Raw genomic sequence first — 26,191 nt, 5'->3', positions numbered from 1 at the left:
ATGATAATTTTTAATTAGAATTTTATATTCACTACAACTAAATTTTGCATTTTCTATAAATTCTTCAAATATTATTCTTTCTATAATTTCTTTAAATTTTGCATTTCTATACATCAGTTAAATACAATATTAAAACAAAATACATTACCAATGACAGTCACTTTTTATACATATTTTTCATATTTTCCAGAAGTACTATTTCAAGCTTTTATACTATGCTTATTACTGTATAATTCTGGAAGTTCTGCATGCAATTATATGCATAAGTATGCTGTCTCTTCTTGTGGAGTTCATAGGAAATAAGACAGCTCTGCTGTAATGGTGCTATCAGTAAATTCATTACAGTTGCAGACTATGGTAACACGTGTGGAATTCAGTCCTGATACACTTCCCTTGTGGTAACTGGCTTCTCAAAGTAGTTAAAGAATTCATTTCCATATCTTGTTTCTTCCTGTCATTTACAGGTCCAGTCATCATGGATAGGTTTGTCATTCTGATATCATTCCTACAGTGAAATAAGATGTTCACCTCAAGAAAAAGCCCATTGACAAGGCTCCTTGACTATTCCTCTCCTCTTCAATGCAGGATACACTGGTGGACACTGGCAAATACAGTTCATTTTCTACAGTTATGGGGAAAAAAGGTGGTATACCCCAGAAAAAAACCAGAAAAACGAGTACTAGGGAATACAATGCAAATATATATGGATGGCTAAACTTGAAACCAGCCCAGGCCCGACATCACCACCAGTGAGCCAGATCTAATTAGCCCAGTCAGACCTCATCTGACTCCTGCTGACCCAGAGGGGCTTATTAAGTTGGGTGCAGATCTGGACCTAAGCTGCCTGCATGAAAACATGCGTGGATATCCCCAGGCTCTAAATTCAGTTTGCATTGTGGCTGTGAGATTTGCTGAATCTTGGACCAGTTTGGCATACACAGAGTGTGTCTCGCACATTTGGACATTAGGCTTTAGCAGGAAAGGAAGACACAAAACCTTGATCTGAAATACATACTCCATGTTTTGTCTGTCTGAATGCTACTATTCCAAAGACTCAGCATTTCTCACTCTGGAAATGTATTTGCAAGGTTAGTTATCTATAGAAAGTTGTCCATAAGGACAGCTATTTATCTGGTGTCTATGATACTTATCTCAAAGTACAGCTTCTTTTGGTAAATAAGTTTATCTGGCCTGCCAATCCCTCAAAAACTGTGTTGAAACTAAAATTCACACAACACTGTTACACACCTGCTAAAAACAAAACCTAAAGATTGATACCATATAATTAAACACTTTCTGGAAAAGCATCAACAGGGATTATTTGACCACAAAACATTATAATTTCCAACTGCTTAATTTGGCATTGAAGATGTCAAAAGTAACTAAAGTGTGCAACACTAGGGTTTAAATCAAAACACTAGCACTGTACTCCTGAAATAGAAACAGTACTGAAATTTTAGAGCAGCTACCAAATCAGGAATCAAAGCAAAGAACTACAGTGTATTTAATATTTTTAAACTGTCATTTAACAAGATCATGATATTCCCTAAAGCAGTATGTGAAATATTTCCTATGTACAGGAAGGAGAAAGATTTGCTCTAACAGTGAATGAAGCTAATTTGCAGATTCTCTTGATGCATCATTTTCAATACCAGTGAGGGTGAAAAAATGCTGTGATATTTCTCCAAAGAGCAATGCACTTTACCTTACAATAAAGCAAAGCTTCTTGTCTCCTACATATTAGATATGTTAACCACATATGTGGAGTCAACATTACAGCTGGAATTGGTTTTTTTATTATGAAATTTAGAGATTTATTATTAATATTTTAAGAAGCATAAAACTAGCTGTCAGTATATCCTTAGAATTTTTCAAGAGGGGAGTTTTAAGCTTCAGTCTCAAAAGATTGCTTCTACCCTGAAACTTGACAAAGAACAGGACCAACTCAGGGCAGAATGTCCTAAATCCCACTGCAGTGTAAATTGAGGGCATTTTGTACAAAGTGTTCTGTACCACATGTGAGCCTAAATCCTCTGCCTAGTAAAATGAGGTCAAGGAGCAGAAGGTGTATGAAACAGTCAACCTCTGAACTTCCCAGCTACAAAAATTAAGAATAAATTACTGATTGTTCTAAAACATTCCTGAAAGATGGCCAGGAAGAACAGCACTGTTTATGATTCTCATCTAACCCAAATGTCCACTGGTTACTGAGCAAGGGCTCTTCTGTGAGACTACTAGAGGCATACTCACCGAAAGAAAACTGTGGTTTTGCAAGAGGTATAAAGGACAGTTTCTATACTTTCAGGGGGTTCCAACCAGCCACAATATATGTATTTTAAACTCCTCACATTTTGTAGCAACTACTGACAGTGTTCCCAAGTGTTAATCTGTGGAGTCCTGACTGGTGGTTCCTAACAATCTGTCTGATCTTCACAGTTGTGCTTTGTATGATGAGCTGCTATAATGCACTCCTTACACACTAATACTATTTTACCAAGTAACTGGCTAGATTACACTAGGCCCCACTCTGGAGCTAGTCTAATGCTAAAAGACTACAAGCTACAAAAACTAAACCCCATCGTTTCCTTTAGAAATGTCAGCAGACTTCTTGGCTGAATTCCTGGATCAAATAAGCTATAGTCTCAGCTAGGAGACTATAAACAAGGCCAACACAAATACTCTTTTTCTAGACTGTGATGGACCCATCACATTCACTACCCATGCAGTAATTATGTTTGACAACCTTGTCATTTATTAAGCCATTGCCAAGAGCTAGGTGATGAAGTGCTCTCCTGCTCTCAACCAGATGCATGCAACAAGCATCAGGGGGTTGTTTCACAGTACAGTAAACTGACCTTGTCAGCGGGTGCTGCCAAAAGGGATGGCCCCAATTCCTGCACTGCCTTGACCACGTCTTCTTTCCTTCTCACTAGCATTTGCAGTAGGACTTGTCTGACTGCAAAAAGCCAAGGCAATATAAAAGTATTTACTTTGGGGCTTTTTGGATGCTGGCTTTTTTTGCTCACTTGTTGCTGTTTTTCCCTTTAGCAGATTAGTTGTCTGCCAGACTCATACATAGAACCAGCCATCCCCTAGGGTCAGACATAAGCTAGTACCAGCGCTAGCAGAAGGAAAGCAACTGGACAGCTTTCTAAGTAGCAGGCAGTTAGTAGATCAGTTTAGCTGTTTTATGAAACCATACCCTTACAGGAGTTACACAATTAAGCAGAATATTTTTCTGCCATCAGTGCAACTGATCCAGTCCCAAAGGAAGTGATTTTAGGCAGGGCTTCTTGTCTAATATGCTACAAAAGCAGTTTCTAATCTATCACTTAAAACACCGGGGGGGGGTGGGTGGGGGGGTGGGTGGGGTAGGAATCACTACTAATGATTTATTTTCCCAAATGGAGAGTTAAAACAGTTAAACCTAAGCCTTTCAAAAATATTTCTCATCAACGTATTCAAAGTGGTTTTAGAGATAATTTTGCAGGTGAAGCAAATGATTATTTTTCCTTTATGGGGCAGAATATGTTGCAGGTTCACTGATGGGAAGCTGAACTAAAATAATGATGCCCTTTGAAAATTTAACCAGATGTAATAAAGTCAAGTATTGGTGTTTGGGTGCCCAGCTAAGAATTATATTTTAAAATTGCATCCATTTACCTTAAAATGGAAGTAAAGAATAGTTTGGCTATGGTTTGCATGCAGAAGATGGTCAGTTCTTTCCAGGCTCTCTGGTGCTTGCAAACCATTCACCTCCCATGACCTGAAGCTCCCACTTTGATAAAAAGTGACCACCATTGTACTTTTTGTAGTCACTATCTTTCATTAGCACATGCTCCTTCAAAACCACAGGCTGTCTGGCCACATCTCTACCACATTTGCCCTTTCAACACAGCCTTCATAACCTCTTTTCAAAAATAATAACAGCAAGCAGCCTGTGAGAGGAGCTTTCTGCACAAAATAAATTTCCATTCTTGCTACCCTTGTGAAAAGAACCTCTGAACTTGTCAAATCCACAGCTATTTTCCACACTGAGCATTAACATACTAAATATCAGTAGAAAAATCACTTCCTGCTAGTATGTGTAGCTTAGCTACACAAAGAGTTACTTAAAACCTCAAATCAGCAGGCTGTAGCAGTGACTTTAAATCCCCATTGAGTAGGGATTATTTACATGTTAGATTGGGGTTTCAGGAAGTGCTAGGGAGTTACCTTTTTTTTTTTTTTTTCTCCTCATCGAAGCTGACACATCCTAAAGGCCAAGGAAACTTTTAAAGCATTTCCTTACACTTACAGAGATATGGCAAAGAAATGTTTAATCCTGAAGTATTTGTAATTTGTTTGAAAGTGGACATTGGAACACAGTACTAAGCTGCAGAATTCTTTGGGTTTTTTTAGAATGAAGAAAGTAACTGAATCAGGAGAGAGTACTGTTTGCAACCACAAGGTGCCTTTTTCTTTCAAGTGAAAGGCTAAGTTTTTGAAGATTAATAGCAGCCTTCAGTCACTATTAGTAAAATAACTCAAAGTTGCCAATATACACACAAGGCATAGCAAAGAACAAGAACAGAAAACAGCTAAATCAAGAAACAAAAATATCAGCATTTTAAAGTAGATACAAACATAGATACAGACTGATAGAATCCTGTCTCTTTGCCATTCTCAAAGTTATATAATCAAGTCATCAAAAAGTAATTATTTTATAAGTATGCCATAAAGGCATTCAACTGCAAATTTAACAATCAGAAAAATAATTCTACTGAAAGAAAACCAGACTCCCACTAATTAAACAGCTAGCAAGAGCGATATTATAGGTTGCTTGTATTCTGATATCTAAATTGCAGATCCGTATTGAAGTGATGGCTACTAAAATGCAGCAGTGGTTTAGGCAACTGTTCAGTAGCACACGCATAAATACAATTCACAGCCTCAATCAGAAAACTAGAACGAAGTGTGTGTGTGCGTACACGTGCGCTATTCAACAGCTAAACACATAATTACATGCTTACAGCTCAGAGCACACATTTACAAAGGTAAAAAGAGGACTATGCTTTATGGACCTGAGACTTGTCATGGAAGTTGTGGCAGTTCATGTAATCTTCCTTACATAAAACCAGATGAGAAAACCAGTACACTTTCAGACTCAAAAAAAAAAAAAGTTATCACCACTGCATATGAAGCTGCTTGCGTAAACAGCATTGAATATTTAGAATAGGAAAGAAAAGATCTTGGTCTAAAGGTAGGCCAAAGTATACTAAAAAGGCTTACCATGCAAGCTTCTCTGGCTTGATGAACCGATGGATCTTTTTCTAGGACTGCCTTATAATCTTCCAGAGCTTCATCTAGTTTTTCTGTTTTTTCATATAGTTCTGCTCTCCTCAGCAAAGCTCTAATGTAGTTGGGATCTAATTCCACTGCTAGAAAACAAACATAAAGTACAGTATTTTACCTGAAACAATTCTACACCCCTCAAATGAATTCTTAAGTGTATTAAATTCTTAATAGTTATCTTTATAAAGTAGCTTAGAATCAAGCAGAGTCACAGTTTAAAAGCTAAGTCATAATTCAGAAAGGCATACATCTGCCTATCAAAGTCTAATGCAAATGATCATATTTCATTTAATGACTACAATCTATCACAGATCAAAGTGATTTATAATGCACAAACATTTAATTTTGCAATACCATATATGCAAAGATTCTAAGTGACATTTCAGAAATTTTAAGGACGTGTAAGATATTTTTCAGCTTTTGTATATTTAATAAGTGTATATTATTAGATTATAACTAAAGTTAAATATACCTAAAGATACACATAGCAGGGAAAATAACCATTTCCCTGCTTATCTCAGTTCAAGTTGAGATAAACTCCAGGAGAACTACTGGTGTTCTTCTGAATTTAATATCAAACAGTCAAAATTGGGTTGGGTATCCACAAACGGTTATATTAGCTCTACGAGTTAGCAGAGGGGCATACTGACTGAATTTAAGCTTTTCCTCTCCTTATTCCCTTGGCAGCCATGATCATGTTTACAGATGTAGTTAAAACTGAATGCTAAACTTAACAGTAACCTGCAAATACTAATCTCTCAATTAATTTCTTCATTCATTTTTCATCAGAGAAAGAGGGAGTATGAAAGACTGCCCATTTTATAATTACTAACCTATTAAAATGGTTCTCAGGACAATTAAATCTAGGATCATCTAGCTAAATATTCTAGCTTATTTCTTCTGTAAGGACAAAGACAATGCTACAGTCAGCAAGTTGCAGGTTAGTGTGAATTGCTCTGCTGTGCTCCAAGTGTTGCATTGCAGTTTGTAAGCCAAGTCCCTGGGGAGCATCAAGCGATGGTAGGTTTAAGTCTCACTGCTGCAAAGCAGACCAATTCCCTTTCAGCCACTACAAAATTAGCAGGAGTGTTTTTCAAATGCACCACCACCAAAACAAGGCAAACCCCCAAACTGACAGAGGCCAGCTAGAATTTGTTACCTTCAAGAATACTTTTAGCATGTACAAACTCATATTTACTGTACAAGCAGTACTGGCATGCAGCCACTGGATTAGTTTTCTGATTGGTAATTTGGACTTTTTTCCCCAGCTGTCAAGGGGAGTTTAACAAATATTCGAGCATGGGTGAGTGGGTGGAAGCAATAAAGCAATGCACAGCTGAAATGATTTCACCAGAAGTTGCAGAGAGAAAACTATGCAGGACAAGAACAGGAGAGTATAAGCTCTTGTGACAAAGCAATAGCCTTGCATAAAAGGGACTTGATAATGCTTTTAATTCTATAAGGCCTCATGGTTCGTTGGAATCTGGGATTAAACCAAGATTTGGGGGGGAATGGTAGGTGGAAGTGGGTTTAAAATATTCCATAATAAAAAGATTTTCCTATTTAAAAAGTACAAACAGCAGCCTTATTGGCACAAGAGAATAGAAAGTAAATTATTACGGACAGGAAAAGTTTGATAGACATTTTACAAAATAAATAATATAAATTATTCTAGATTCAGGTGTCTTCCACCACAGCTTTTCTATAAATTCTTTAAAGACCCTTATGCCCAAAATTACAGCGCTGCAGTAAGGCACTGACTGGCATAATTTATGTATGAAAGATTTGGCACAAGAGCAGCACACAGAAATAAAAGTCATACCTCTGCTGCAGTCACTTAGGGCAGCTTCCACCTTCTCCTAGAACACAAAATAGTTTTGTTATATTTAAGTCATATTTCTTGGGAAAAAGATTATTTACAATTGCAAGCAAAAAGGTTTGCCTGGCATTCCAAGGAACTGGGATGTTCATGTAATCAAGGCTTTTCATACCATTGCTTGTGATGTAAAGCTCTTTACCAGTGATTAGCTTCCTCTCTGTGGAGGCTGCCAGTGTTCAAATTGCACGGCTGCCCCACTAATCGGTCTGCACTGAACAGCCGGCAGCAAGCTACAGTCAAAAGGCTGAGTCACATCTGCAGGCCTTGGCTTAACCGAGCTACAGCTTTTCTACCTTTGTCAAATAATTAAGGGGTTGGAATAGATGGTTCGGTTCCCAAGACTCCCAGATAAATTCTTGTCTGTACGAGCTAAGACATTTGGAAAGAAGATACTGCCTTTAGCACTAATACAGCTTTCTCTACAAGGGACAATGCATGAGAGTTCCAGACATGGTAGGGACAAGATTTTAGTGCACCCAGACAACCATGGTTAGAAGACGAGAGACAGGCAATCTGCTTACAATGAGACAAGGGAAAAAAAAAACCCAAAACAAAAAAAACCCAAAAGAGCTGAGACAGAGATCCTATTTTCATTCAAACTAGAAGGGCTTAAAAATAAATACATACATACATAAATCAGGCTGTTCTGTACTGGTACTGTCAATCTAAGTAGCAGTAATCTTTCTACACCCAAGGAACTATTTTCTCCTCCAAAAAACAGAAGCTGTCTCATAGAAGAACGTCTCACAAGCTTTTAATGTACTGCAAAATAATGGGTGCAGCAGGTATGGAAGAACAAACTTAATCGGGAAGTTATTAATAATAAGAATCTATTTTCAGAGTAATGTATTGGTCTGCCAGGTTCCCCTGATCTATACTGGTGAGATACAATAGTTTGCACACAGTTCTTCTATCATCTTGGGCTCCTTTGGGGACTATTGGATTAGTTTTCCAGTGATATGAATAGTTAACATCTGTATTATGAGGAGCTTTTTCAGTTTACAGCTTTCATGTTTGAAAGGTTCCAGCATCTGTTACTACAGATTTTATTCCATTTTTTCCTTGTCTGCTCAAACAATTCAGTATCCCAACAGTGAGTTAGATAATTCTAGCCGAACAAGAATACACTATGATGAGTAAGAATTTATTTATTTATGCCTAAATATGGCTGCAAGGTACATTTCTAAACAGAGCTGCATCTGTCTCAATACCGGAGGAAAACTGCAAGAAAGTTCCCTTTGCAGGAAGGTAAACTGAGGATAGGAGTTACTGTGCTATTTTTCTATAATAATTTAATCTTAAAAACAAAGGCAAAAATAGGGAGTAATTTCCCCTGAATTCTTAGTATCTCCTCTTTCTAAAGAAGTGAAAGTTTCTGTTCAGACAGATTGTGTTCTATGCCTTCCATGCTACATAACTGCATTGCAGATTCTGGTAACATCTGCACATCTGTCCCTGGTAAAGGAACAGAAAACATATGAAGAAAGCTGTAGCCATTCTATCCAGACCATGCCCTACTACATAGATCTGTCCTATTATATAGCAACTGTGAAGGAAGCAGACTAACTGAATTAATAAAGCCATAGTTAGGAAGTCCTGCTTATGCCTCAAAGCATTTGAGCCAATTAAATGAAGATAAGTGTATGACAATCCAGACTTTTAGAAAAAAAAAAACTAACTAGCTGCAATTCTAAACAATCTAATACATGGTCTGCATACACTAAACATGCTTAAAGACACCTGTTCCACATGAACTTTGAATTTCATTAAAACAGAGAGAATGAAAGAAAAATCAGTGTGTTAAACATAATGCAGCAGAGCAACTTTGAACAACTGTTCCAATTGCAACTTTCAGGTTTGTATTCATCCTCAGTAACACCAAGCGTACCAGCATTTCTACTGGGAGCATGAGAGACTGAGCAAGCAGCAAAACCTGCAAACAGCTTTATTCCTTTGCCCTCCTTTATGCACCCCTAATGACTTCATTATTGCATTTGTCATATAATCAATACATGGTGTTTCATAAAATAAAAAGAATATTCACCTGTTTCATTTTTGCAGCAGCTCTGTTTGAAAACAAAACAGCCCTATCTTTTTGGAAGCAGGCTGGACAAATCTGCAGAGCCTTCGTATAAGAGTCTTCCGCCTCTCCATAGCCTGCAGATGCAATAGGAAAAAAACCAAAACAGACCATTTATTTCAAATGCCAGTACAGTCAGTGAACCACATGGCTAAGATTTCTTTGGAAACATTTCTCAATATATGATGCAGTATTAAACCAGAATCAGTAGCTGCTCTCAGACAAAGTGCATTACTAACCAGTACATAGATCAATGACAATTATTTTAAAATCAACACCCTTGTAAAAGCAGAAATATAGTCCTGATCTTAACGTAACAAGTGCAGCATGATATGCATATAATTCTCATCCCTGAAATTGTTTCATTCTATTTGAGTACCAGCCCTAGAGGTAGAATCTCTTTAGATTAAGTGTATCCTTGAGCTGAAAGAAAGCACGTGCTGAAACACATCACTGCACTGATACCTGTTCAGAGCAGCTACGGAGATATTTTATTTGCCACATCATCTTCAATGACTGACTTAAAGGTCAGTTGCCACAAACCCATTATCACCCGGAGGTCATCCATCATCAGGTCTGGTCTAAAGCAAGGACCAGTGGTAAACCACATGGGATTATCAAGTTATTCATTTTCTAATAAAGGTAGAGTCAAGAGTGAACAACGCCCTGCCAGCTGACAAATGCACTGTCCTCAAAACAGAGCAACTCTTTCTGTGCACATTAGCTGGTGACCATCCAGGTACTTAACAGGTTGTGTATTTCTGAATAGTAAGCACTTTGGCAGGCACAGGCGCACTAAAAAGATCTGCCAAAGAATCTATCAAGAAGAGGCTATGGATGAGACTTCACAAGATGATTCAGCCAACATTACAGGCTTGCTGCTTTCATGGTCCAAGCAGTTCCCTTCTGCCTGCTCAGATGCTTGCCTGACTTCGTAAATCATTCCCCAAGAATCTTGCTCTCTTAGCACACAATAAGAGACCTCCAACAGGAAGGCCACTGTCTGGTTATCAGGGTATACTTCTGGGAAGGGGAAGTTACTTGTTTGTGTCCCTGTTGACTGAGGAAAGTATGAATCTACTTTTCCTGCTTTCTTTGTGAATCCTCTAGCCACCAGAACATTAAATGAAAGGTAGGTGTCAAAATCACTTCCCTCTTTATGTTTTTTAATTAAAAGCATTGTTATTGTTATTTATTATTGACCTCGACCCTGTTGTTATGTATTAACTATGTTCAGAACATGTCCAGTTCTGGCATAAGCTAGAAATTTACATAACATATATTAAAAAAAATTCTAGAGGTATGTGTGTGTACATGTACATCTCTATATATACACATATACATGTGTATATCTCTATAAACATATACACGTATGTATATACATGTATGTATATAAGTATATAGATGTACATGTAAGTACATATAAATGTACATGTGTGTATATGTATATATAGATGTCTGTATGTATACATACACACACATTCGTAAAGAAAATGTGTAACACAGTCAGTGGATAAAAAGAAACGTGCAAACATACAAAGGTATGAGAGAGCACTGAGCCACTGTGTCCTGCATCAATTCTAAGCACATGCATTAGCAAAACTCTGCGCCTAGTGGAAGCCTTTTTTGATTAGTAAAAGAAACCGTGGCACTTGGAAGGCAGTCAATTCTGTATCATGTTCTTGAATTTAAACACTTAGCTTTCATGAGAATCCTGCTTTAGTAATCCAAGTCTTTGTGATTTAAGACTTAACTCTTAAGGAGATCTGCTATCTCTTTCTGTTCTCTAGAGCTGGATGAAAAATTACATAGATGATAGATTTGAACAATGATAGGTGTGAGATCTTCCTATGGGTTTTCTGCAACACCACCATGATGGCAAAGTATTAATCTAAGATTCTCTAACATCCATACGGTGTTAAAAGATTATCAACCCACCTCCTTTCTTGAAGTGCTCATTTCCCTTCTCCTTCAGTGTTGTGCTCTCCTTTCTTCTTTTCTACAAAAGAAAAGACAATGTCTCAAAGTATTTAATTGAAATGAACAAGTAGGTCAGCTGCAGTTCCAAATAAAGTATGAATGGAAATCAGAATAAAATATAACCTGAAGAATTTTAACTAGTACCAAGATAGCTTCTGTGTAGTCACTGTGACATGATATACTTTATATATCCATGAAACACTGGAGTATAACAACAAGGCAATTAAAAAGCTCCTGTTCATGAACAACAGTATGCAGCAAGAGCATCCATAGTGAATTACATGGTTTAAACTAATACGTTAGCTTTTGAGCTGGCTGTTTGCTTCTGCTTTCTAACTCAGTTTAATTCAATCCATGCAGGTCAACTACATAGAATATATTTTAGATGTAAAGTCTCAAAAGTTTTGCTTGAAATAATTCCACCTCAGAAATTCATAGTTACTTTACTTTCAGAGATGTACAAAGCACGTTGAGCTGACTGCACTAGAAATAGGTCCATGGATAATACTGCCCTGAAAGATTTCTTATGCAGAAAGTGACTAAACCATCAGATGCAGAGACAGGAAGATTGTTCTGTTATACAGTGAAAATTGCACATGCTGAGCAGAGTTGTGTTTTCAACCATGAATATCTTAACAGTACTCTTGGCACAAGTGAAGTTGACATGAATGCTCTTAGCCTCTGACACAGAAAATGCAGGATGTCATCAAGCCATCTCTTCAACCTATTTACAATGGAAGTCTTTCACATGCAGACATACCTCACACAAGTAAAAACAAAGCAGTGTAAGTAAGACAGTAACATCAAAAAGCAATGCTCATGTTCATGAATCACTTCTATGGTAGCAAAATGATCATTTGACCACTGATTTTGCCCCCAACACACATGCTTACACAAAGGATTTAAATCAAGGTGTCTATAAATTACAGATCATTGAGCAATTAAAAAGCCAACACTAGGAAAAGGAGCAGTTTCCTCTCCTGCAGATTGTGTAAATCAAGGATTAATGCAATTATCAATATCACACAGAACATCTCCTTGGAAACAGCTAAATATAGTACTCTTTGTGGAACGCTGCACCATCTCACAGCTATGCAAAGTAGCTGACAAACAATACAAAATCAGAGGTTCTCTCCTCTTGCTTTTATTGGTTTTGGAAAGTAATTCACCCAACCACTGTCACCATCTTAGTAATAACAGATCACAATGCTCTGAAAACTAGGCTCAGGGGAATGGCATTCAGTTGTGACACACAAAATTACACAGTAAAATATCATCTGACCCTTTAGATACATGCCTAGATCACTATTGCCTATTAAATATGTTTTCTAATACTCATTGCTCCTCACATTTAAAAAAAAAAAAAAAAACCAAAAAAACCAAAACATAGGTCAGACAAAACATGCACCACTATTTAGAAACTGGCTTTCCTCCAGGGTGGACTGACAAACCTGCACAAGTCCTTCTGCAATGTCACTTGCACCAACGTAGACAAGCCAGCTGGTGCTTTCTAAATATGAGCATACAAACAAATTTAAGCACTTAAGGCACAAGCTGCATTAAAAGCCCAAATTCTTTGTATATATGCAGGATTCTGCTGTTCAGCACAGGGAGCACGTAACTGCATTTGAAAGCTGTACCCAAACTTTCGAAGTGCCACACAGAACAGCTCCAGCAAGGTCACTGCTACAGGCACAGCTGGCACTCCACAGAACAAAATTTTTAAAACATCTTTAATGCATATAGAGTGAAAGCACAACAGAAGTCATTTTCATACCAGTGAACAAAGCAGCCAGATTTCAGCACAGAACAGGTTTGGAGATGATGATCCTACTGGAAAACATGAAAGATCTACATAGACAACCCTCATTCAAGAAAAGAAATGCTTGAAACACTAGCCCTACTGACTTCATTGCTCATGACCTATTTAGAACTGGCCTTTAAGTGCCATTAACTGATTCACTGTTGCATAAGGTAGAGTTACAACTCTACAATAACGAAAGAATTTTTTTCATATAAAATGAGAACTACAGCATGGTCACAGTACTCCTGATGCAGAAATCCTAAAATCAAGGAATACTAGATAAAAAGCTTCACCTGTATTATCATTATTTTGTTTTATTTTATTAAAATTATTACAAAATATTACATGTTTACACCAGTTAAGTATTAAATACTAATATAAAAAGTGATTTGCAGCAAGAAGGCTTCAGGAGAACAAGTTTTACATTTAAAAAAAAAAAAAAAAAAGTAAATGGAACAAAAAAATTCTTCAGTTGTGGGATTCCTTCTCAGGTAGCCAAGAGGATTGTGACCTGGAGTCTCAACAGCACAGAAGGAAGACCAAGGTGGCTGCGTGGCCATGTTCGCTGCAGAAACATGGGCAGATGAAAGTTCTGAGCAATTGAACAGTTTAAGGACTGTCACACTGGGAAGCTGAGGATTCCAAACTGCACAAACTTGAAGGATAGAGAACTATTAGTCACATAACTGTTACAGACATACGGTGACAGTCTTGCAGTCACTTCTGACTATTTGACCAGAAAAGCTGTTGTCTAAGCATGTTTCAGAAGCCATCAGCATTGTTAAGAACACCGTATATGGTTTTGCAGCTTACTCGGCTCCCTGGAAAGCAGCAATGAAAGCAATGCAGTCCTGGTTCAAAACCAGTATTTCTGTTATAGCTTGACCAACATTTTCAAGATATCCCTGTATTACGGGTTTCAGACTGTCCCTTAAGTTCCAAACTGTACAAGTTTTCGCAGTATTTTTCAAAAAGGTGAAGACTATAGGGTACCTCACGCATCATTCTGGATTTGCATTTCAAGTATGACCCATAAGCAATACATAGTAGCAGACTATCCCTAAAAGCAAATTCTTCTGGCTTTTCCACAAAATGTAAAAGCATATGTATTAGCACATCACATCCTAAACGCACTGCCCTATAAAGCACACTATGTATTTGTGAAATAAATACATCATTTATTCCCCATATATACATTTCTTTAACAGAAAATCCTAACACAAAAGCAGTGGAAAGTCAACTATTTTGGATTAATTTACATTTAACCTGAAAGGTCTGCTCCAATGGATGCTGTTAGAATATACCTTCTATTCAAATTCAGGGTAAAAAAACCAACAAAACAACCAAAAACTAAAGTGCTGTTAGAAGACATAACCTTTTCACTCAGTATGCTGCATTTCCAGCTTCGATGCACAATTGCAAATTGACTGGTCATCAGTTTGCTGTGATCATATCAGCCCAGAGTGAAAAAATTGCAAGTGACTTGTCCTTGGGACAAATTTTGCACAATGTCATTTCAGTGTCCCCACCCAGTAATTTTTCAGCAAAAGATTTAAGTAGCTGCAGGGCAGGCTACCCTTTCCTCAGTGAGGGAAGTAGGTCAGACTGAACTCCTAGAATGCTCTGCCTAAGGAAAAGATATCTTGACCCACTATGTTCCTTGAGGCTGCTCATATACACCATTGGGGTCAGGCACAACTTCCCCAACTTAAACTCCATTATGATCTTCTGCTATTCAAAGACAGCCAAATCGTAAGGTTTGTTTTTTGCAAATTTTATTAACACAAAGATGGCAAATCCCAAGTGGCAGGCATTAGTTTTTGATGTACAAAGTAAAAAACTTATTTTTTAAAGTCCAGAAGAAATAACTGTGTTTAACAAGTAATATGATTCTTAAAGGATCTGATTAGAAATGTTTACAGATTTGGATACTGAATTACAATTGTCCATATTCTGAAGAAATTAGGATCTTAACATAAACCTGCCTGGCAAGCAAGAGGTGCTGAAGATTAAGGCCTGATATGAAGTAACGAGAAAAGACAGCTTGGCCTTCTGACCATTAAGTACAGCAATTCAAAAGAAGGGGCATCAAATACAGTCCCTGGACCTCAGCTACTCTGCCAAAAACCTCAGGGTTAAAGATAAAAGCATTAAAGCATTATTCTACTGTTAGAGAAGAAAGCAACCTACACATTTTCACTGTTTGTTTTGGAAGTAACCAACACAATAAAAGTGCTGGAAGTGAAATCCTTAAATATAGCTGCTGAGAGCTGAAGGACAAACACTCTCAGTTTGTAATGCTTCCAACTATGCTTCCTCTGGCTGTTCCTATGCATTTTATTTGATCAATTGATTTAACTTTGCTAGGAAACTGTTTTTGGCTCCAGTTTTGTCAAGAGCAGCAAATGTGTACTCTCTTCTCTGTAAGGCTATTTATACAGTGTGACAATGCACATCTGCATCTCATATACCCTTTTGTAAGGTCACCAAGTAGCAGTCAATTTAAAATTACTCGGGTTCAAAGGGTGCACAGAAGCAAGGAATTTAAACAGATAAAGAATGTATTTTTCAGCTTCAAATACCAGTTCTATTTCTAAGTCATCCATTAGTAGGCATCTGCTTCCCCCTGCAGTTTTGTGAAGCTATTGCTGTATCATGCATTCAACGATTTGAATTCCAATTTAAGGTTGTAGTCACTCAAAAAATTCCTTTTTCAAATCTTGCTAGAGTTGTCACTTGAAAACTGTACCAAAGTTGCCCTCTACACTTAAAAGGTAGAGTAATAAGCATTGCTAGACTCTGGCCGATTTCTGCTCATTGTAACTCCATTGGGAAAGATGCATTAGTCTTTCTACTGCCAAATCACTACCTCTTCCTGAAATTGTAAGCAGCACTTCCAGAAACAATAGGTCACATCCATCCTTGACAGTCAGTTTAAGTTAACATGCCAGACTAACTGTGACTATTCCTGAGTGACAATACATGCCATTCAGTCGTTCCTGTTCCAGAGGCAACAGCCTCAGGCAGAAAAGTGCAGCTGACCACTTAATCCATCACCACCACAATTCAAAAAGGTCTCAATTTGACAGTATCATCATCTTTGAGAGAAATGCAAAAATGAATACAAGACTAAAATCAGATAGCAGCACTGAAAGAAAGATGAAGGTATACTTTTTCACTCTATTAAACTGCTATGCACCAAAAGCCCTTTTTTAGTTTAAAAATGTAACTCAAAGAACTGTAAATCACATAGGGAGATTATAATTCCAGATTTTATCCAGGTTCTTCTTACCAGCACTTGGAATTAATTACTCTAGCAGATACAGATATACTTCTCAAATGGAATTCTCCAAGCTTCGATTAATTCAGAAAATATAACAGGATGTTTTGTTCTATTTTGCAAGCTGTAAGACAGGGCAGTTTTAGTCTGGCAATCCATCTTTTCCTCCAGTTTGACCCAAACAATAGCATATTTAGTATTGGTGCTGTATTGTATACAGGATTCAGGTTATTAAAGTAGGTCCTTTGAATATGGGGATCACCTTTTATTATATTTCACAAGATTGCATTGCGACACCCTCAAAATCCAATTGTCTTACAAGTTTTATTGCTATACAAAATAATTTTGAATGCTGATGAGAATTGTTAACAAAAGATATATTCTTTATTGGTATTTGTCAATAATTTATGTAGTAAGTTTTACTGCTGTGCAGTTAGTTGGATTGTCTCCTGTATTAATACTTGGTTTTTTTGGTCCAACCACATCATTCTTTCTGGAAAGAGTTCTGAGACCACCTCCAAGTGATCAACACCTGAGGACTGCTCCAAAATATGACTCGCTTCGTTGTACCCTATCTTCCAGTTTGTACCCTAGCTTTTATTTTGTAAATACAAAAGCAGTAACTTTGACAGATTCAAGGTTACCATACTATATTGGAGAGATGGAACTAGGAAAACACCAAATGCTGAAATGAATGACTACACCTGAGAAGCCACCTCAGAAGAAATCCTAGATCAGTTCTTCAAGCCCTGGAAAAGCAAATTCTATACAGAAGCTATAATTTATGGAAGAACAATGGGATCAACATGAAGCATGGGGAAGAAAGGATGAGGAGAGCAGCAGCTTAAAGGAAATTTCTTGATTAAGACAACATTCTCTAACACATCCTAGAACTTCTGGAGAAAAGCGCGGGGGGGGGGGGGGTGGGGGTGGGGGTGGGGGGAATTTTACCGTTTAGCCCAGAACTGAAAAGAATCTCAGGTATAACTCAAAAACACTATTTCTCAAAGATCAGTTTCACTTAATTCTTACAGAGTTGCTAACAAGATACTAATCAAGAATCTCCTCTACTAGAGCTGTGTTCCTTGTCTTGCTGACACATTTCCTAGTGTTAAAATAGAAGCTGAGCATGATTACAGCCAGCTGTAGCTCTAATGCACATGCAACAGCCCAAAGAAGGGAACTGCTTTTGAGGAATATTAAATATTTATTCCAGGGTCTTACAGCAGCTAGAAAGGAGTGTTCTATACCCAAAATAAGAGCTTACTAGGCCCGGCGCTTAAGTCTTTGCTAGATAAGGCCCAAAGAACAAGACAACATCTGTCATGATAGAAGAGCATGAGGGATTCAGAATCTTGCTGCTGGATAAACTCGTAATTAATGGGTGTCCCTCCAGAAGAGGACCGGGTCAGACTGAAACAATTACCATGTAACAGCTGTTGGGTGTCTTCTGATTAATTCTGCAGACTAGACCAATGTCAAAGCCATCACTGTCAATGACAACTAACCAGAAAAATCTGTTAGTAATGCATCAAAAGTAATTTACTGCTCAGTGCCTCTGCTGAGGCAGCAATCAGCATGCTTTTGAAACAACAACAACAACAACAATCTTATAAAAGTGAATTTTGTTTCAGGATGCTTAATTCTTAAAAAGCTCAGAGCTGCAAGTCCAGGCAAGTAACCAGGCTCTATGCTACATCTATTTTTAAGAATAATTCTTGTAGGTTTGTGTCTTAATATCTCTTCAAGTTCTTATTTTGCTTCATTGTGCAGAGAAGACTTCTTATGGTATCAGTACTGGAAGTAATTCCTGTTGCTTAAAATTAGAAATCTCACTGTATGGGGCTCTCGAAACATAACTGAGAGAAAATAGACAACCACTTGCTCCTTCCTTTTGATCTCTGCAGCAGCTTCTACATGGGTGAGAATTCCTACTCAGACCTGCTACCATGAAAGCTTGCACACAGGATATGCATAACTACACAGAGCAAGGACTAGAATCTGTCTTTGCATCTCCAGAATAAATTAGAGACTTTCTTTTCTACAGCCTAGTTATTGGAGAACATCACTCAAAAGAGGTGATTTATTAAAGCTGCTAAAACCTAACAATGGGTTTAATTAAAAAACAAAACAAAACAAACCCCCCAAAATTATTAAGGTGTAGCTCCAAAAATTTGATGTGAGCAGGGCTAACATCCAGCTCTCCTTATGACTTGAGTACATAGTTTACAGTTGGTGCTGCAACCACAGTTCATAGGAAGTTTTTCTTATTTAGGCAAGTAGTCTAATTGAAGAAAATCCATCTACCCCTGTACGCCATCACAAGGCTGCCATTTGATGTCTACTTCTACCAGCACTGCCCTTGATCTAAAAATACAGCATTATTTTTCATCTGAATCATTCCCTGTAACTGGTTCACTGCACATTCACACAGAGAGGTGTGCTGGCACAATGAAGGAGGCAGCAGGGGGCTGAGAATAACTGATCAAGGACTGCTTAAGTAGCAAACACAGCACTGCTGCTGAGTGTCTGGTCACAACCTAAACAGTCAAATAAACAAGTTCTGAATATTTCTGCCTCATTTTCTCCAGCTGAAAAAAAAAAAAAAATCATGTTGCCCTTCTTCTCAAAAATGACCTTTTGAGTAATTGGAAGGAGATTTAAAATGTTTGAAAAACTCTGAATAAATGGATGTACAGCAGCTGTTTTCAGACCATAACTGCAGTATCTTTTTCTTAAAAGCTGCATCATTAACAGATTCTTTTCATAATCAAAATATATAGCACGTTTCACTTTCAAAAATTAAAATAAAATTTGTAGCCATCAATTCCAAATACTATGAGGCAAGTCGCAGTGGCAATTCAGGAATGACCCATCCCCATGGTTTTACTACACAGAGAATGTAAGGTGATTCAGGGTAAGACCATGCAAATGGACTACTTCAATAGTTATAACAACTGCTGTAAGCTTCTAATTCATCTCTAGTTTCTGGATTTCTCAAGCTCTGCTTATAAGAGAGACCAACAATATTTTGTTAGAGAAAAAAATAGGTATATTTTAAAGACTGCTTATATAATCCACTCAGAAAGCTCTCTATGGAACATAAACAAAGTTCACAATATAAGTATTGCCAATCTAATAGTTATGGTGATACTAAGAGATGCAATCCCTCCATTTCATTAGGTATCATCATAAACCAACCTGAAAGGCACAATTACTCAATACCACTGGAGATAAACCTACAGAAAGATGAGAACTGCAGCTGCCTCCATACTTTCTCTAAGGAAATCTTTCCAGCTTTAAACAATTACTATTCTGTACTCCCATAGCACCTTTCAATGGAGTTCCACAAAGCTGAATGCAAGTATTCAACATTCATGATTCTTTTGCTCACTTTAGGGAAGGCAAAAATTGATGTGCAAAATTAAATGATTACCTAACAATAAAACAGAAACAAGAGCAGCACGAAAACTAAGACACTCAATTTCCAGGCCTGCTGCTCTTTCCAGAGTTTAATTCTATGATGTAATTTCCCCCCAGCTTTTAGCATTTTGTCTATGAAACTCTCAAGCTGCCTTCCAAGTTATAGGCTGCTGCAGAAGCCTCTTCATGACTCATGATGACAATGTTCCTTGCTGTAGAAGCAATAAATACAAGTAGAAAAAAGGGACTGTTTAGTCTAAACTGGAAAAGACACAAGGGCAACATGACAATGGTTTCTCTGTGTAGTGAGTAGGTCAAGGAGAGTGATTATTGCCCTCTGCTCAGCATCTGAGAGAATGCATTTGGAGAGTGCCCAGTTTTGGTGTCCTCTCCACACAAAAAACCCGAAAAACAGATCTCGACTTCCCAGAGGGAGTCCAGCAGAGGGCCCCCAAGATGGTCAAGGCAGTGGAGACAGTAACCTAAGCAGATAGCCTAGAAGAACTGAGTTTGTTCAGCCTTAGGAAAAGGCAGCTCAGGGGAGACCTAACTGCTAGAGGTAACGGAGATGGACTCTTCCTGGAGGCATGCAGAAAAAGAAGAGCCAGTGGTCACAATTTGCAACAAATGAGATTCTAATTAAAGATGAGGAAAAAAGTTTCCACCATGAAGGTAGTTAAACACTAGAACAGGGGCCCAGAGAAGCTGTGCAATCTCTAGGCTCCAAGATGTTTGCATGCCTCTGGGCAGGCTGATCTATTTTATCTAACTTTGAGCAGGGTGTTAGACTAGATGACCTCTCCAGAGGCCCTTGCACCAGTTAACATCTTGAGATTCCCCCTCACCTCCATTATTCCTTATTAGATCTCAAAGTATTACAACTGGCAAGCATCATTACACCCATTTGACAGATATCAAAACAGAGAGAGAGAGAGAGAGAGAGAGATATGAAGTGATTTCCACAATATGAAGCAGCAGACAAGTGTTACTTTTGGTCTCATTCCTACTTCAAGGAGATTATATTCCATGTTCCACTTCCCCAGTAGTCCCATGTTGCTTTTCCACCTCAAGGAACTTCTATATTAACATGACAATCTGTACTACAGATGAAAAACTACCTTTTTTGTCTTCACTGATGTGTTTTGGTCAGAAATGCCACCCTACCAGCAAGCAAACTATTTGAGTCACAACTTGATTAAATTTCTCTATACTGGTTTGTAACAAACAATTTAGATGTTTGGTTGCCTCTGGCATCTTAGCTCTGCATGTTTCTGCCCCTCATTCTCTATTTACACTAGATGGCAGTAAGACCATGGTGTAGTCAAGTTACTGCCAAGCCCCTCCCCTCTTTCCAACTTTTTTGGGCAATGTATAGCCAGCAATTATTCACTTACACAACACAGATGGGGCTAGCCAACAGTTAAGAAAGCGTGGTCCCGCTTTACCAAGTCAGTTGAATTCGAAAAGATCAGCCTGCCTATACAAAAGAGTAATAAGCTCCTATAAATTCACTGAAACATTCATAATATTTTAAGCACTTTCAAAAAAATTAATTTGATATGAGCCTTCATTTCTTTTTCATCAAATGCCTCATTTTAGCAGTACTTGTCCATTACAGTAGTAATTTCTTCTACTGCTCCTGATGATTTGGGAGTTTCTGGAATAGTAACTATACAGCTATACAATACACTATCTTCCGTTATGAAGTAATGCTTTCCTAAGATGCTGCCTACCTTCTCTTGTCAGCTGCCATTCCTTTCTCCCCTCTCTCCTTCCCTCATCATAACCAGTTACTCAGTGTTACCTATGATCCTAATTGTGCAGCTAACCTTTCAGTAAGGACTTTATTTCCTTTATTAAAATAAGATCTAATTCATGCCTACAGGACTACAAAATAAAGTTTGCTGAAGTCTTCCCTTCACGTAAGTTACAATACATCAGAAGTCCATCTTTTCCCCAACTGCCAAAGAATATAGTAGTACTTTTTGTCACTATTTCAATTTTCAGTAAAAGTAACTGCTCATTTGGATAATTCGATCAGATTTTAAGAGGCTGGATCAGTTCTTTGAAACGTGATATGTTCAAGAGGCCAAGCTATATAACTTGTCAAAAATAGAGTGTTCAAAAAAAAAAAATTTACAAGAGTTTTATGTTGTGACACAGATTTTAGTTTAATATCTTTACTCCCCCACCATTTGCAAACTAAAGTTGAAAAAAATTAGGGGGGAAAAAAAATTTCCACAAATCAGTAGAAAGCCTTCCACCATTTGCTACGAGAACATAATTACCAGCAGAAACCACTACGTTACTCAAGTGAACAGAGTCTAATTCGGAAAGTGATTTAACGAGTTTTCTCAAAAATAGAAAAAAAACCCTCTATCTTTTTATCCAACTACTTGATGACCATAATATCTTAGAACCCTGAAAACTAACTGCTGTCAAGCGACACCACTGACTGAGGGTCAAAAAAACTTGTTCACAGACTTACAGTGGAGTAAACACCATTACAGAGGCTGTTAGACTTCCCCCCAAGACCTATTTCGTTATTCCCCACCACATTATCCAGTTTGTTACCGAAACATTTTGTCCCATGTAACCGTACTGAAAGTAAACAAAACCACACATTCAATGTGTTTTGTTTGTTTAAAGCTTAAGGAATCCATAGGGATACTTTCAAATTTAATCCCAATTAGTTGTATTACATAAAGCAGCTTTTCAGATATGAAAACTGCCCTGAAACTTGCTCTGAGTTTTGGAAAAGCACCTTGCAGCTAATCAGGTGAAAACAATGAATGCACACAACCAAGTAACATGAAACAGGGAGATTTTTGTTTCTTGTAATCTCTCTGAGTCACAGTAACCTTACACAGTAGTGAAAGTAGACAAAAATCTGCAACGGAATGTGATGATTAAGAACAGCAAGGAAAGCTAACAAAATTATGTGTTACCTAATAGAAGACATTAAGAACAGTAAAAGTAGACACATAAGAGTTTTAAAGGTCCATTTGCATGCTGGTCACAGACCATTCAGAAATGTGACACTTGAAAATATATCTTTTTATATTCAACACTGGATTACCTGTTTTTCTTCCTCTGGCATATCTTTTTCTAGTTCTAGTAAGTATTCTTCATCTAGTTCTGTCTGCCTCCTTGAGCTATTCTCATCATTCTGTAAATTCCCTTCATCATCCAGCATAGGTTCTTTTGCCTCAAAGGAGTCATGACAGTCATGGAAACACTCATCTGCTGTTGTGGGATCTTTGGCTGAAGATGGTGTATATCCACTTTCAATGTTTTTGGGATTCTGTGCATCTTTGGGGCCAGTCTCTGCAGACTTCTGAGCAGAAAGCTTTAAGTGATCAAGTAATTCTTCAGGTGGACTTGCATCTTTAAACTCTTCCATGCTGGACTCCTTGGAGGGGTTACGATTTTAGAAATGAGAAAAAAATAACTCTCAATAAGCATAATATAAATGCCTTGTCAGCAAACGAATCTCTAAAGTACTTAAAAGTACTCTTGACATCACCTGAGGGAAACTATTATCCCTCAGGGGAGGGAGCAACTTATACATGCTTCTATGCACTATACAGCGACATGGGGCCAGTACACTCTTCCCATAAAAAAGTTAATTCACAAGCTCAGATTCCCAGGACCAGCACGGCACAGCACTATGCTACGGCTTTTCCTTCGCAGTGGTACCGAAGTCGCACACACTTGCCCACCCACAGGCCTCAGCACTCCGTCGCCCAACCCGGCCCCCTGCGGACCGCGTGCAGCGAGCCCCCCGCCGCCCCAGGCCCTGCACCGCTCTCCCCTTCAGCCCCGTCACGACCCCCAGAGCCAGGCCCCAGGCAGCCGTTCCCGGCTCTGTCATCAGCCCTATCCCGCCCCCTGAGATAAGGGGCCGGGCTGCAGCCAGCGTCCCCCATGACGATGACGACGACGACACCACCACTGCCGCCGCTTCCCCCCGGGCCGGGCCGGGCCCACCCCCGAGCGCCCTCCCGGCCCCGGGCAGAGACCTGCGCCTTGCCTTCGCTTCCCTTCCGGCCGCCGCTCCTCACCCTTCACCCCGCAGATCGCTTCCTGCCAGCGCCAGCCAATAGGAGGAGGCCGCGCGCAGGCTGCTGGGATTTGCAGTCTTGTGAGGGCGCGTGACGCGGAGAGTGCGCGGTTCGGGGGTCTCGCGGCGGTGGGGCGCGGGCCCTCCTCAGGCAGGGGCCGGGGTGGGCGGCGGCCGTCCCCGGCGGGAGCGGAGCTGAGGGGCCTCGGCCTCGCCCTCTCTCTCCCCGAGGCCACGCTCTGGTGTGCGCGGGGCGCTGAGGTCGAGTTTTTCAGCGCGGACCGGTTGCGCAGCCCTTTTGCGCACTTGGAAGGGGGTCTCTTGCAGGTATTTGGGCTCACTGCAAGGTTAGGAGTTACACCTTGAAACCACCCCTGCGGTAGCATTGGGGCAGGCCCCTCTTGGGCTGGGTGCAGGGTAGCTCTGAGGAGACGGGGAGGCTGGGGGCTGCCGCCCCAGAGGCTGCTCAAGGGATCCGGCGCAGTTAAAGCTATGGGCAGTCCCTGGGATGGTAGAGCCCTGCTCCAGTTCTCCCCATCCGCGGTGAGGGCGCGGCTCAGGCTCACCAGGAAGCGGTTAAGGGATGGGGGGTGTGGTAGATGAAGCACAGGGCATAGCTAGGGATGATGTGGGTGCACACTGGGAGAGGTGCGGTTTCTGGCAAGCACCACCTGGCTTGAAAGGATAAATCGGGGTGAAAACGTGATGAGCTGAAAAAAAAAATAATTGAGAAGATAATAGGAAGGTCTTGATAGATGGGCAAAAAGAGGGATCATATCTACAGCAGCAGATTGGTGATGTTGGTTCAGGTTCTGTTGCCTGCACTTCTTTAGCCTAGTGGTTCGTTTATCTAGTGAGTGACTATTTAGCATGCATGTGGTAGCTGTATGACATCTAAGGCACCATGAATTGGTTGTTTCGAGTACGGAATTTGGTTTTGGTTTTTTTATTCCAGTGACATGTGAAAACTGAGTTCTGTGTAATCAAGCACTGGAATAAAACTCCCTTTCATCTTCTTTTGCATGCATTCCTTGTGTACCCCACAAATGTTAATCCCTAAATTTTGAAACAAACCTGAATTTTCACAAGTTTTGAAATCAAAGGCCTGTGAAGCAATGCCTTTTTATTGAAAATCACTGCCAAGCCATGAGGCAGTTAAGGCATATCCTTATGAGGTTTTCCTTGCTCTAAACAGCTTTTCAGTAAGCATGGTCTGACGAAAGATAAAGTTCAAAATGTTCCTCTAAATAAATTATTAAATGCTCTAATTTAAGAAAAAAACCCCAATATCAAAACCCAACAATAATCAAAAAGCCCCTGCACTATATAGACTGTTTCAGATTTGGGTTAGGTAGAATCTGTTCTGATCAGTAGGACATGGTCAAGGATTATCCACAGAGAACACAGGTTCTTAAAAACAGAAGGTAATCAATCTTTTATTGAGAGAGTGATTCTTTTTTCCCCGTCATACTGTGAGGAAATAACACTGTTAAAGTCATATCAGCTCTTTTGGGGTTACCAGCCACCATTGTTAAAATACCAAGAAAGTATTAGATCTGGCAGAACTCCATTAGTGGACTGAAGTGTACCTATCCCATATGAGGGTGCCAAGGCAGAGGTGCATCTTTAGAAATATTTTGAGATGTGTTCTGACTTCTGAACTTCTTGTAACTGACGTCACCAGGCTTTGATTCTAGCCTGAAGGGCCTGTGGGATGTTTGGCATTTCAAAGTTGGGGTAGAAATTGAAGATTCAGATGCCAGATTCATTTTTGGTCTTAATTTGTTTGATCACTGCTTCTGAATGAACATTTCTAATGACTGAGTCTATTGGTGCCAGTGGTGGATGTGGGTATTAACAAGAGACTGGAACACTTTGCAGTAAGTTGGCAAGAGCATGGCTAGTTACAATGAAAGCAAACAGGAGCTCTATGGCTGATTTTTCTCCCTCTCTCTCTGGATAAAAAGGTGGATTCAGCACTCTGCAACATCCCAGCTGCAATGATTTAGTCCACAAAAATGTGCCTTTCTACTGTTCTGCTAGCACCGTGTAATTTATTTTGACTTACAGAAAATATTTCTGAACCTTCACATTGTCCTGTTAAATGTCATTTGAAAAGGGAGAAGGAAATTACAGCTGTGGTACAAAATCAATCCATGCAGTTTTGAATTTCCTGAAATGCTATTTAAATCTCCTCTGGCTGTGCAAAGAGCACAGGGGTTTGAATAACTTACGGTGTTTCATCCCCAGAAGGAACTGAACTGGTAAGAATAATACTGGACATCAGGGATCAGCAACCCATCCAGGGTGGTGTGCTAGCCTTTTTTTTAACTTTTCCAAAAGAGAGT

The 26,191-nt window shown here is 39.1% G+C and overlaps 1 protein-coding gene across 1 annotated transcript in view; it reads right to left on the bottom strand.

The window, feature by feature from the left end:
* The window catches only part of TTC1 (tetratricopeptide repeat domain 1), a 32,969-nt gene extending 9,663 nt beyond the window's left edge, over positions 1 to 23,306 (bottom strand). Inside the window, exons 1-5 of the mRNA XM_075509875.1 lie at positions 22,860 to 23,306; positions 11,232 to 11,292; positions 9,258 to 9,370; positions 7,157 to 7,193; positions 5,272 to 5,420 (exon numbers count right to left, since the gene is read on the bottom strand). Of these exons, the coding sequence (XP_075365990.1) occupies positions 5,272 to 5,420; positions 7,157 to 7,193; positions 9,258 to 9,370; positions 11,232 to 11,292; positions 22,860 to 23,183 (684 nt within the window). The 5' untranslated portion in view covers positions 23,184 to 23,306. The remainder of the gene's footprint in view (positions 1 to 5,271; positions 5,421 to 7,156; positions 7,194 to 9,257; positions 9,371 to 11,231; positions 11,293 to 22,859) is intronic.
* Between the last annotated feature and the right edge of the window lie 2,885 nt (positions 23,307 to 26,191).

This window comes from Mycteria americana, chromosome 8 (assembly GCF_035582795.1).
Source record: "Mycteria americana isolate JAX WOST 10 ecotype Jacksonville Zoo and Gardens chromosome 8, USCA_MyAme_1.0, whole genome shotgun sequence".
NCBI lineage: Eukaryota > Metazoa > Chordata > Aves > Ciconiiformes > Ciconiidae > Mycteria > Mycteria americana.
The sequence above is the reverse complement of the archived record's forward strand: the minus strand, read 5'-3'. Positions and strand labels throughout refer to the sequence as shown.